This window comes from Pteropus alecto, unplaced genomic scaffold, assembly GCF_000325575.1.
Source record: "Pteropus alecto unplaced genomic scaffold, ASM32557v1 scaffold206, whole genome shotgun sequence".
In the NCBI taxonomy this organism is placed as follows: Eukaryota; Metazoa; Chordata; class Mammalia; order Chiroptera; family Pteropodidae; genus Pteropus; species Pteropus alecto.
Window position 1 is genome coordinate 3430330 of NW_006438906.1, and position 14598 is coordinate 3444927.

The window sequence follows — 14598 nt, forward strand, 5'->3', positions numbered from 1 at the left end:
GCCAATGTAAGAAATGTCCAAACCTGTAGCGAATTTTGATGAGTTTACTTGAGCCAAAACTGACGACGTAATGGGGAGCAAGATCTCAAATGCTCCCCTTTCTTCTCTTAGTAATCAAAGGAGAGTTGTGGAGAAGCTCTAGAAACCTTTAATAGGCATAATTTATACTTTTTTTTCTTCCTTAGTTTTATTTGTTTTTGTGTGAGTCAGAATTTTTTAAAAAGTATTAATTTAATAAAAACATTTAAAAGTGGAACAAGGTTTCTCTTTTCATCAATTTCGATGAAATGTTTTCTAGGTCTTCTCATAAAGATGATAAAGAGCTTTGCCATTACCATTCCTACCTCACTTCCAGTTCTAGTACTTGAACTATGTTAATGATTTTAAGATTTTAGGTGGACCAACAGGGATTCACCGAGTCCATGATAGGAACTGTGATGAAGTGCAAGGGAGGTCCCTTGAACTGATATCCGGAAGCCCCCGGAGAGTAGCATTAGCAACATCAGAGGGAGAAACATCTAAGAACCAATATAAAGTGTTTACTAGACCAGTGGAGACATGTTGATTTTATGTTAGGTGTATAATAAAGCTATATGTAATTTTTTCTTTCATATTTTAGAAGAGATTTTTTTTCTACTTTCAGAAAAAACAAGGAGAGAAATGACAGCCAAAGGTTCTACAGGAATGGAAGTCCTGCTGTCAACATTAGAGGTGAGTCACTGGCAAACTTTATTATGTATCTGTTAATGCCAAACGTCAGTGGAGGAAAAAAAAAAGTATATGAAATATGAAATTTTTATCCTAGACGTAAAGCCAGTGAATGGGTTTGTTCTATGTTTAAATTAACATTTGGAATAGTGGTATGAACATTCTAATATATATTAGGTAAACCTCTAAGTATGCTTCTCTATGATTATAATGATAGCCACATTTTAAATCTTAACATGCCATTCTGATTGGTAATAGAGAAGAAAGCATTTGCTTAGGAAATTAGTTTAAAATAAATGATTGATATCAGAAATTCTCATTTATTGTATTATATTAGCTGATATATGTTTGTGATTTAGTTTACTATATATACAGGTAGATCAGCAGAATATATCAGAATCAGGATTTTTTACTTTACTCAGTGCAGTGTTAAAAACAAGGAGAAAGTACCGTTGTACACCTTAAATTTACATAGTCTTGTATGTCAACTTTTATCTCTATAGAGCTGGAAAAAAAAGAACAGGGTGTTAGTTCCTGCTTTTTTGATAGGAATTACTTCCTGTCAAAACTGACATTAAGCTGTTATTTTATTCTAAATTGCTCCTTACTTCACACACCAAAATAAAATCTATATCAAGCAAATATTTAAGCATGGAAAATAAAATCATAATAACTAGAAGAAGTAATGAGAGGAATTTTTAAATAATCTGACAACAGGAAAGACTTCTAAGTGTGAAAAAACACAGGAGTTGGGCAAAATTGATCAGTTCAACTACATTTACAAAAGTGTATGGAAAAAACACCATACGCACTTGGCAAATTGAGGAAAAAATATTTCAACTCATACAATTTCTTTAACATATCAAGAACTTCCACAAAATAGTAAGGTAAAAAAATCAACCCCATAGAATAACATATAAAGGTTATGAACACACAGTTCCCAGAGAAAGAAACAAATTGTACTTGAGATTGAACATTGTTGGGTTTTTTTTCTCCCTCTTTACTCATGTCACAATTTATTGAGGTCAGCAGGGGTGGGAGGTGGTGAATTACATATGGGAGACTTGTCTGGGTAAGGCTTAGAGATAACAGTGCAACTTCCATTCAGGTTTCAACAGCCTGAGCTCAGTCACATGGCACAAAACGTAATTACAAAAGGGTTAGAAAATGTGGTTTGGCTGTGTACCCAGGAAGAATATGAATCAGTTTGCTGAACACAGAGCAGTATTGCTGCCACATCCATTCTTCTCTTTGACAAATATCTGTTCCTCTCATTCTTCCAAATTCCTTTCCAAAGAGTCAGTGGTCCAGTTAATCCCTCCAATGCTAAGACAAGAGTCTCTGGTTAATGCACAGTCTCTACCTGGTCTGGATGGGGCTTTTTGGTTTCATCAATCTGTGAGCTAAAGTGGTGAAACAGAGGCAACTCATTTCCTTTTGGGAAAGGGAAGAATAAGAGTCTCATGCCAGTTACCAATACATACCAATTCTGAAATTCTTCTGTAAACATTGTAAAATCCTCTACTCTGAGGGTGAGGCAGTTCCTTGAATAGGCGATGCAAGTATCGCTTTTAGTAAGAAATATAACCAAATACAGTGTTTAAATATTTATTAGATTGGTTGTCCAGACTTTGGGAAATAGTTATTCTAATACATTGCTGGTTCGAGTGTGAATTACCCCACGAACAGCAATTTAGTAATAACCATCAAAATACGTGCTCATATTCTTTTACTCAGAAATTCCAGGAATTCATCCCACATACAGATGTAATTGATTCCATGTAAATATATGTACTTAGTCTTTTGTTGCAATTTTTTAATAACAAAAGATTTTTAAAAATCTCATTGATAGGTGACTGGTTACATAATCATTGGCTAAGCCATATAGTGGAAATATATCTTGTAGCTCTTAAAAAGAATGAAGAAACTATTTATTGATATGTAAAAATATCAATATACAAAACAGTATTTGTAGGGCAATATCACTTGGAGAAGTAAATTTGTATATACATATATATTTGCCTGGATTTTTTTTTTTTTTTTTATGTATGCACATTTTCTGGCTGGATACATAAGGTAATGTAGTTATCTTCTGAGAGGGGAGCTAGGAGACTGGATAGTCACCACGTATACATTGTAGTGCCATTTACATTTTGATTCATTTATTTTGGTAGAAAGTGATAAATTCAAATGACATATTATATCCTCTTGTAATAATTTTGATACTAAGAAAGTAATAGCTCAGATTATTTGCAACAATTCTTAAGGGCAAGAAGAAGAGACTGAAATGATAAGTGAGAATACTGGAAACCTGAATACATTTGTTCTTAGAGAAATTGGAAATGTCATCTCTAAAAGATAGGTAGTTCCCAACAGGAACAGAAAAAGTTTGAGAATCACAGATTTACAATGGTTTAATAAAGCAAATAAACTTTATTTCAGAACACGAAAGATCTTCAAACTACACTTAATATCTTAAGCATTCTTGTTGAGCTGGTGTCAGCTGGTAAGTTTTTGTTTCCTTTGGTCTAATTTCTGTTTGTAAACAGTGATCAACAATGTGTCATGTGTACTTTATTAGAATTTGCTGATATTCGTGTAGAGGCTATTCTGAATATTGGAATTTGGAAACTGATATGCCATACTCTTTTGTTGTTGCTTTGTCATTGGTATCTTCCACTAACACTCAAACTACCCCTGAAGCCCATGTGTTTCAGGAGCCTTGAATACAGAATTTTTGGCATCACTTGTATTTATTCTCTACTGTTTTCTAATTAAAATAAATGAAACAAAAATTTTGATTTTGATGGTGTTCATTTTTTTCAGAAGTCATCACTTTAAATATTTCTTGAATGCTAACAAGTTGTGATATATACTATGTTACGGGAGAATTTGCTGTTTAGACAAATTTTGAAAAATTCTTTTTAGGTGGCGGTCGAAGAGCGAGTTTCTTAGTCGCCAGAGGTGGTTCACAAATATTATTACAGTTGCTTATGAATGCCAGCAAGGAATCTCCCCTGAATGAGGAATTAATGGTGCAGATTCATTCTATTCTTGCAAAGATTGGACCGAAAGGTAAGGAGTCTCTTTGTATGATTATCAAATCTGGAACTATTTTTGTAACATGGATTTTGTGTGCCTTGAAACTGGTAAATTTTTAAAATCTAAAATGCTACTGCTTTTTCTTGGTCTTAGTTTTATTATGCTTTTTACAGTCAATTACTGACCTTCAAGAATTGAGGACCCTAAATTCATGAGGAATTCCATTGCATATTGTGGAAAAAGGAAGGAAAATGTATCAAAATCCTAAGTGTGTCTTTGTGTGTGTGCATGCACCTGTGTGTATATATGTGTAAAGGATACATATAACATGGGTATTGTTGAGGCTAGAAGAAGGGCATATGGATGGGAGTGCTTTGAGGAGCCTGGAGGTAAAATGTGTCTGCTTTTTATTAATAGTCATATTTGCATTGCATCATCTCAATACCCAAAAAATTCACAATCTATTTAAGACCAAAAGAGATACAAAAAAATTGTAAGACTGATTATTGTAAAGTAAGATGTGCAAAATATTTAAAAATACAAATTGAGAAAACATTATGAAACCAAAGGAGGAAGTTAATTTAAGTTAGATTACGTTAGGTTATATCCTTTGAATATAACCTAAGTTCAGTTTATAGTTGTCTATCTGCACAAAGATTAAAATGGTTCCCTAAACTCTTTGAATAGTGATTTTTAAAAGTTCCACCATTGCCTTGCATCATACATGTGGGCTTTAAGATTTGAAGTATTTGGTTAAAATGCTTTTTCTAAAAAGTGTATATTTATGTATATACAGTTTATGTATTTATAGTTCATCCATGTCTTTATGTATTGTATAAATATTTAAATATTACTTTTAACAAGTGTTGTAAAGAAAGCATCCCTGAGATAACTTTAATTTTCCACACTTGATCTTAGCCAAAGGCTGAGCAGTAATAACTTAAATTTTCCAGATATCGTAGGAGCCTTAAGACTTAAATATATATTCAGTTTATTTAAGAAATATATTGTTAGCGGTCTTTTATTTTTCTTTAATTCTTATATTTGAGATTTAAGGGCTCCCTTTGAGATTTTTGCTGAAAATGAAAAATAAAATGAGATGATCTTTAGTGATGAATATTGTTATATTATGCTTCTTTTTCTACTTAGAACCAGATTATCTTCTTACATGAAATTAAGACATTGATGTATTTAATTTATATTTGTATTTATGTTTTAAATTGTAGTTCAGTTTTTGAATTTTCTTTTATATTTTTAAATTTGTGCTATTTCCTTTATTATTTTCCTAGTTTTTCATTTTTGTCATTCAAGGACATTATGCAGTAATTTCTTGGGTGATTTTCTATCTTTTTTTTTCTTGTGAGGTGAGAGTAATTTAATTTTTCCTCAGGAATATTTAATTCTTTTTGACTTAAGATCCCTGTTGTTAATGAAATAACACTGCTTGCTGGTTCTGCTTGCTTTTTTTTGTTTGTTTGTTTGTTTAAAATCAGCATTCTTAAATTCTTGTTATCCAGATCGTATTTACTGTTATAAACTCTTTGAAAAGAAAAATGAAGATCTTCTTTTCTTCTCTTCCTTTTCTGTTAAAAATTAGATCCTGTTAACTTCATAAGTTATGTAAATAACCACTATGGTGTACACCTGAAACTAACATAATATTGAATGTCAACTGTAATTGAAAAATAAAAAAATTTAAAAAAGAATTAGACCGCTTTAGAAATTTACTTGATAATGTTTACTAGATTATTTGCTACAGAAACTGTTCATTTTTCATTAATTTAAGTCTGAAAAGAATTCCGATAATATTAAATAAATAATATTGGTTGTGGAAACAGATTTTTTACAATTCTCTTTCACCATGTACTGGTGTTTTTTCGAATGTGTGGGACTGGACAGACTTCTATGTGTAGTGGATTCGTTAAGTTCTTCCTTTAATGACAGTCTTAACTGTAGGGCTGCTCCATCTTCTCTCCCCTTGCCCTATCCTTTCACCTGCTGCATAGTACTTCCTTTCAAGCCATGTTTCAAAGGTACAAGGAATATTTTTAAAATCATACAAGAAAATGATTGTAATTTTATGTGTTTGAGGCCAGCTTTACATTTGATAATGTGAATTCATTATATGTTTTTAGAATCTCATTGCTTTATGACATCTTCATTTCATTCAAAGTTACATATGAATAAATTGTTTACTTTTTTTGAACAGACAAAAAATTTGGAGTGAAAGCTAGAATTAATGGAACTCTGACTATAACCCTGAATTTGGTCAAACAGAATTTGCAAAATCATCGCTTGGTTTTGCCTTGTCTTCAGCTTTTACGAGTATATTCTGCAAACTGTGAGTATTTCAGAGCACCTGGTAGTTAACTCACTCTTGCCCCGTGGGAAAGATGTGGAAGAATATGAGGTTACTGGCAGCTGGAAAACTACTGTGCCTATTTGGATTTTCACAGATAAGAGGAAAGTGGAGTTGGAAGGCATGTGGTAGCATAGCCATGTGGAGCTAATTATCTTCAGCCATCAGTAGGGAAGTAGCAGACAGAAAATAAATAGTACAGGAGCCTCTGAGGAAGCTGGAGAGAATAGGGATCACTGAGAGATAGCCTCAGATGGAGTGTCTCCACACACACACACACACACACACACACACACGCACACACACTTTCTCCCTCTCTCTCTCTTTCTCTCTTGCAACCGCTCCCATTTACTCACTAATATTAGGTCCTAACCCCTTAAGGTATGGTTTTTCTCTCTGTTTTCTGACTATGGAATTGGGGTGGTTAACAAAACACCTGAAATTGAAATTGTAGAGTACATGTTATTGCAGAAAATTATTGCAAAATAATAATAAAAGTGGTAGATGTGTGTGTGGCATGTATGTATATATGTATATGTTTATATGTATGTATGTTTGTATTTATATCTATACCTTGGCAATATGGCTAAAGGTGTGCTCAGGGAAAATAGCTTTGAACACTAAAATAGTTAACACTTATTTAATTAAAAAGAACATAAAGAAATGAATGAATTGGATAGCCAACCACAGAAGTTAGTAATAGGGCAATAAACACAAGGAAATAAGAGGGATGAAATAGTAAAGAAGGAAACCTTGGGGAAAAAAAAACAGCCGATCTAAAAAAAAAAATAAAACAATTGGATTAAAAATAAGATAGATAAGCCACTGAATACCCCAATTTGGGAAAAAAGAAAGCAGCACAGACAGAAAATAGAAGGGAAAATGGAATAATAAATAGATACAGAAGAAATTAATATTACGATACAAAACTTTGAGAGCTATATTTTTGGTGGCATTTTATTGAATTAGCCACTAGAAGGCCAGTTAAATGGTTTATAATTTTTAAAATAATATTCAGAGTTGAAAAATGTTAGGCACAATTTTCCAATTAGGTAATTGTTTGCATCTCTCATGTGAAAGTCTAGTTACCTCTTTTTCCCTACTGCATTTGCTTTAAATAAAGGTCTCATGATCTGTCCTGTAGCTGGGGATCCCCAACCCATTACTGGTCCATGACTCGTTAGGAATAGGCACAGCAGGAGGCAAGCAAGCAAAGCTTCATCTGTATTTGCAACCGCTCCCCGACGCTAGCATCACTGCCTCAGCCACCTTAGATCATCTGTAATCAGATTCTCATAGGAGCACAGGACTCTGGTGCCAAAAAGGTTGGGGACCGCTGCTGTAGACCACAGCCTCCTAACGTCTCTCTTCAATCCCCAGAGTGCTGTGATCTAACCCGTATTTAAAATTTAGATCTTATTGATTATTTATTTTGGGCATTCCCTAATAGTTGAATGAATTAACAACTTACAGGGTCCTTTATAATTTGTTTACTTTCTTTTTTCAGTGCATCTTCCCATTGGTATGCTTTCGTATGGTTCTACATGAGTAACAACATGTAACTGCTCATACCCAGGTGTTCATTGAAGTTATTCCGTTATCTCTGTTTCTGTCTCCAGAGATATTCCAGAGCCACATCCATCTCTTACTGCAACTCCTGTAATAGCTAACTCCTCATTTGTAAAGACTGAGCCCAGATATCAATTTCTCTAGAAATGCCTTCTGTTTCTTTGTGGGTTAGGGACTCCTCACTGGGTGTAACCTAAATAGCCTATAACTCCTAAGCTGTTTGGGAAGTAATTTAGTATTAATTTGTTTCCTGTTTCTGTCATTCTCTTATACACTGTGTTTTCAGAGGGCGGGCACTATTTGTTTTTGTTTCTAATTCCCCATGACCTTTAGTAGAGTTGTTTAGTAGAGTTCACTAAATTTGTTGAAGAAACAAATGGAACGACTTAAAAGTACTTTTTTGCAGTAACATTTTTTTTTTTTTTTTATATAACTTCTTTCAGAATTTCCTGGCAACTTCCCATAAAAATTAAACAAAAATACCAAATCTTTCTTTCAAGTGATTATTTAAGATGGATTTTATGAGGGACGTGAGTTCTCATGTACTAAATAATTTGTATGTTTTTGGCTATGTATCAACAGTAATACACATTTCTACTTGTTGAGGTTTTTAAAATTATTGTATATTGTTTTTCTCCCACTCCCAGCTGTGAATTCAGTATCCTTAGGGAAAAATGGAGTTGTGGAACTGATGTTTAAAATCATCGGACCATTTAGTAAGAAGAATTCAGGTCTCATGAAGTGAGTAAATGTTTTGAGTGTAAATAGAGGTATATGCTTTATTATTCTGGGCCTCATTATCTTGATCTGTACAGTGAGCAGTGGAGTTAAATTGTATCTAGAGTCCTTTCTTAGTTCTTAAATAGCAATTTTATTATGATAAAGATTTTCTTTAAAGTTTAATTTTCTAAGGTATATCAAAATTAGAAAACTTTAAATTCATCGAATATAGTGTTATAGAAATTTAAACTTTAAACATTCCCTAGATACTATAAGAGGAAAAAGATCATTTATAGAGTATCGTTCATTTGGAAATGTTTATTGAATGCCTACTATATTCCTTACCAATTTTGCAATCTTTTAACGACTACTACTTTCATTCTTAGAATTATCTGAACATATTTTAAATTTATACATTTATTTTTTGCCAAAATAATGTCACTCTTTTCTTATATTGAAAACATATATTTATTCATTTGTAGGTCTTTCAACCTCAGAAAATAAAAGCTGTTTTCAGTTTCTTGGCTATATTTAGTATTTTCTTAAGCCATATTTGAGATCATCCTTTAAAATTTTATTATGGAATTTTTCAAATATAGAGTTTATGTTATATTAAACTAATTAATTATCTTGAATTAGTTATAGTAATTACTGTATGGAGCAGTTATCTACATTCTGTCATTTTTCTTTCATTTATTTCCTTCCACACTTTTATTTCACTTGGGGTATTTTTAAGTTTAGATGTCATTCATATATATGTGTAAATTTCTGTAAGCAAATCCCAGATATTTTCTAATTTTTCCTCTAAATGTTTCAGTATATAACTACTAAATAGAGACTTAAAAAATAATCACAATACTATAATCATACTCAGTAAAATTATTAACTCCTTAATACAATCTAAAATCCAGTCTATTCAATTTTCTTTAGTTTTCTTAAAAAAAACTTTTACGATTTGATTGTTTGAATCAGGATCCAAACAAGGTACACACATCATTCCTCATTATATTTAGGAAATTTCCAAACCTACCTAATAATAGAAAGAATTGAATAATGAACCCTGATATACCCATTACTTAATGGCAACAGTAATCAACATTCTGTCATCTTTATTTCATCTTTCCCTTCCCTGTCCTTTCTTTTTTTCTGGAGTGTTTTAAAGCAAATATCGGCCATTACATTTGTTCTATACATTCTTTAGTATGATGACTATCAGATACAGAGCTTTTTTCTCTTAGTGTTACCACAATATTATTTCTTTGCCCAACAATATTAATAATTCCTTAATATCTAATTTTCTAAGAAATGTCTTTTTCACAGTTGGCTTGTTAAAATCAGGATCCAAATAAGGTCTATGCATTCTATTTGATTATATTTTATAACCTTTAGAATCAAGAAGAGCCCCCCTATTGTTTTGGTTCTGTTTTGTTTATTTGTTGAAGGACCTGGATGCTGTCTTGTAGAACGTCCCAACTTTCTAGATTAAGATGAATGTATTCTAGGGTCATTTTAGATGTAGGTATATCCCTTGAATTTTCTGTAGACCGATAGAGCTAAAGGCTTGATTAGATTTGGGTTCTTTTAATTCTGGTCAAAAATATTTCATAGGTAGTGCTAGATACTCCATTTTGCACTACTTAAGATCATTGAGTTGATGTGATCAATCCATTTTTCACTTACTGATTTAGCAATATTTCATGACATCACCTAGATTCATTCACTCTTTAGGGTTTGCAAAATAATGACTTTTCTGATTTTCTCATTTTTTCTGCTTTTATTAGCTGTGTTTTATTTTTTTATATAAGGAAGAACTTGTCCACATTAACTATTTGGTTAAATTTTACAAACAAATAAGGTTCAGAACATTTTCAGTCTTTTTACTCTTCTTAATAAAGGTCAAATATTTTAGTTTATACCTTTCTGGAATATGAGAGATTACTTGCACATATAATTATTTATTAAATATTATTTGGTGGGATGACTTAACATTTTTACTTTTGCAAAGATCATGCACAGTCTTAGAGCATTCAATGAAATGTAACAAAACAAAGAAAATGATTGTATTACAATTAGTAAAACCAACTTACAGAATTGGTATAGTGTAGTGAGTGGGCTCTGGAGGCAGGCAGAACTAGATTTGGATGTTAGCTCTGTCTCTGGCTCCGTGATTGGAAGTAAATGTTGTAGCTTTTTATGACCCAGTTTCCTAGCTGTAGAATGGTAATATTAGTGCCTACATTTTAGGGTTGTGAGGATTTAATGAGACAATTTCTATAATTAGCACGATTCTAATTATATAATTAATTATATTAATGCAGTATAATTTAGGTGGTAATGTAATGTGGCTGTGAATGAATCCTAGTTAATACTAAAAGTACATTATTTTTAAATACGTATATCGTTTCCTCCCTTGATCTTTAAACTACTTTATGATTTATCTTTTATCTAATGGATTTGATCTCCTACTTAAGATCAGCATTCTCTATTATAATCAGGTTACCAAATCTAACATAAACTGTTCCCAGAAGAAACAACATTTCACAAATATCTTTATAATATATAACATGGAATATATCCAAAACTATGTAGATAGAAATTAATGGGTCTAAACTTCTGAGAAAGGACTACTGTTATCTAAATTATCCCTTTATTCTTTTCAATTTAATTTTTAAAAGAAAAAACAAAAATTTAAATCTTTTACTTTAAAAAGAATAAATTATTTATTGACCTTTAATTTTTAAAAGAAAAAACAAAAATTTAAACCTTACTTTTACTTTAAAAAGAATAAATTATTTATTGACCAAACATCTGTATCTTGATCTCTTTATCATTTTTAATAATCTTAGGGCCTCCCCCTTGATTAAAAGATCTCAACATCGTAGTTTTTCCCCTTACACAATGCCCTGACTTTGGTAGAAGATTGAGGGGTATTATATATGTTCGATAGGATCATGCTTTCCTTTAGGATTTCCTTTTTTCCCACTTTTAGGTTTTGGATTTAAACACTGTTAATCCAGAAGGAAGCAACTCCAGAAATTATTGTAATTCTGTCTTTTCAAGTTACAATTGGTTTGGAGGATATTGCAAGGATTGATCCCCCAATTTAAAGCAGATGTAACTTCATGAGTAACTAAATTTTTCCTGTTTCACAGCTCCTAAGTGAATATGCCACAGGCTGCTTTCTAAGCCATTGTTGGTTGTATTATTCTGTGTGTGACGTAGGAAGTTTGGGAAAACATATGAGAAGTACAAAATATTTGTTAAAAAAATTCTAATCAATGTAATGCAAACTATGCATTTCAAAAAATCTATTCTAAAATTCTTTTGTGACTTTTATATTATAAATTCATACCAGCTCATTAAGTGTTGTAGAATTTCAGAAATTGTACTAAAGTTTTTAAAAATACCATTTAAGTAACATTTTGGTAAAAGTATCAAGACAACTTATCACCAAACTTCATATATATATATATTTAATGTAGTGGATCTATGGAACAAGCATGATGGGTTTTGGAGTCAGAACTAGTTCATAATGCCAGTTTTGCCAGTGTTGAAGAATAAACATCAAGGATTAGAAGCTGTCAGAAGCACTTTGATTTGGTTTAGATGTGTTATAAACAACTTCCAGCAGGAAGAAACACGTTCAGAAAGTGCTCAAACATTTTATAATTTTGAATAAAGACTTAGCTGTTGATGGGGAAATCCTGCGAGTTCATTGCAAGTGATCACATCTAAGTGATTATATTAGTTTCCTAGGCTGTTGTGACAAAAGTACCTAGTACAAATTTGATGGCTTAAAATAACAGAAATTTATTGCCTCACAGTTCTGGAGGCTAGAAGTTTAAAACCAACTTGTCAGCAGGGCCAGTGCTCCTTCCTTGCTGCTTCCTAGCTTTTGGAGGATTTCTGGCAATCTTTGGAGTTCCTTGGTTGGTAGCTACAACATTGCAATCTCTGCCTCTGATCACATTGTGTTCTCTCCTTATGTGTTTGTCTTTAAATAGTCTTCCCTCTTCTGGTAAGGGCACCAGTCATGATGGATTAAGGGCCACTTACTCCAGTATGACTTCATCTTGACTAATTACATCTGCAACACTCTATTTCTAAATAAGGTCACATCTGAGGTACTGAGGCTTAGGACTTCAGCATGTCTTTTTGGAGGAGACTGACATTTCTGATTTCATAATTTTCTTCCTCAACAGAGAAATTCAACAAGAGAAATTCAGTTTCCATATTACTTAGTTTTTATGTAACACTAGGCATATTATATTCAGAAATCTTTAGTTTCTTTATTCATAAAATGAGCCAATTCTGTGAACCGGGATTGTTTTAAGAATTAAACTAGAAAACCATTTATGAGGCACCTATAACCATTTCTGGCATTTATCAGGTCTTGCTGAACAAGTCTTTTTATTTTTAATAAATTGCTGTTTGACTTGGAAGATCCATTTAGTTCTGTTTAATTTTGACCAATTTAAAACTCAAAAGTATAATCTTATGTACATTTTATTGCACAGTTATGAGATTATGGAGTGAATGTTTCTTACTGATCATTCAGTGCTATGGAAACAGTATATAATTTTATAATTTTCACTTTTAACTCATCATTACCAAAATTTCACATTGGTTTTAAAGAGTTTACAAGCATGAATTTATAATGTTTTTTAAAGTGTATACTTTTATTCTTATTTTACAAATGTTATAAATAAAAGTTTATGTGGTTGTTTTATTTGTAACAAAAAAACAAAGTGTAACTGTTAACAACTTGCTCTAGAGGGTAGCAGTAATGACCATTTATTATAAATGAGCACTTATTCAATGCCTGGATTAGACAATCCAAGTCCTGGATTAGTTTCAGGTTTTACTATGAACCAATATTCATCTTAAACCAATATCCATTTTAAATCTTTTGATTGATTATGTTCTTTGCCTTTACTCACATCTGGTAATACTTTGTCTCCTTTACCACTAATGTATGCAGCTTTTACTTCGTTTCTGGTTTTAGTTTTTTTGAGTAGTTGTTTTCACAGATGTGTACATCTTATTATCAAGATTGTAAAATTATCTGTGAAAGAGATAAATTTGTTTTCTACTTTTATGCCCATGAAAAACCGGCTACTGTAGGTATCTAGTAGGCATTCAACAAATGTTTAATATGAGTGAAATGCTTAAGTTTGACAGTGTACATATTTTTATGCAAATTAATTAGAGTTGTTGAAATTTTACTAAGAGGTACTATAGTATATAGGCTTATATTTTTAAAGTTACTGAAATTAAGTGCCATTTCTTCAGTAACTCTTTCTTAAAAAAACTAATTGAATTATAAGTATTCAATAGTGATGTTATACTTTTAAAGTTGATTGATGATAGCGGTTGATTTCAGTGTATAACTGTTTATGTTCAAAGAAAATATAACTATCTTTAATATTTTAGGCTATTCCTTTATCCATTAATGGGCAGTTAGAGTGTTTGAGATATTAATTAGGTTCATTATTCTCAATAATGACCATGACTAAAAAATGTTAAGCGCTCCTACTTCTCTTGAAACCTCCTAGTTCCAAAATATTTTTCATTTATTATCACCTTAAATATTAACATTACTGCTTGATAGGGCTAATAGCTACAACTATCTATAGAATTTTGTAGTTATGAACTTTATTTGTGTTAAAGACTTGTTTTTGTTTTAATTTCTTTGTGAGTTAGGGCCTATGATTCTATGCTCCTGTGTGAACTCTGTCAGGTCAGATACAGGTACAATAAATGAGTTTATCTTTTTTCTTCCTTGAAAATTTTTTTCACTGTAAATTGTGCAGTTTCCTTTTTTAAATTAAATTTATCAGACTGACATTGGTTAATAAAATGATATAGGTTTCAATTGTACAATTCAATAATACATCATCTGTATATTACATTGTGCTTTTGGTACTTTTTTGTTGATATTCCAATGTTCCTCATGTTTGATTATAATCTGAAAGGAGAGATGCATACAGAGAAACACCATGTGTAATTGACTATAACTGGAATGACTTTTGGAATAGATAATTACTTATTTGAAAAGATTGTATGAATTTACTATTGTAGATTAATTTTACTAGTTTTGTTGTTGTTTGTGTTTTCTCATGTTGACAGGGTTGCTTTAGACACTCTTGCTGCATTGCTAAAATCAAGTAAGTTTTTAAATACTAGAAATACTAGATACT

The 14598-nt window shown here is 31.6% G+C and overlaps 1 protein-coding gene across 1 annotated transcript in view; it reads left to right on the forward strand.

Moving 5' to 3' along the window:
- Positions 1-14598, forward strand: part of AGTPBP1 (ATP/GTP binding protein 1) — a 130041-nt gene that overhangs the window by 31822 nt on the left and 83621 nt on the right. The window contains exons 4-9 of the mRNA XM_025049711.1: positions 644-711; positions 3151-3214; positions 3637-3783; positions 5960-6091; positions 8326-8419; positions 14528-14565. Coding sequence (XP_024905479.1) covers positions 644-711; positions 3151-3214; positions 3637-3783; positions 5960-6091; positions 8326-8419; positions 14528-14565 — 543 coding nt within the window. The remainder of the gene's footprint in view (positions 1-643; positions 712-3150; positions 3215-3636; positions 3784-5959; positions 6092-8325; positions 8420-14527; positions 14566-14598) is intronic.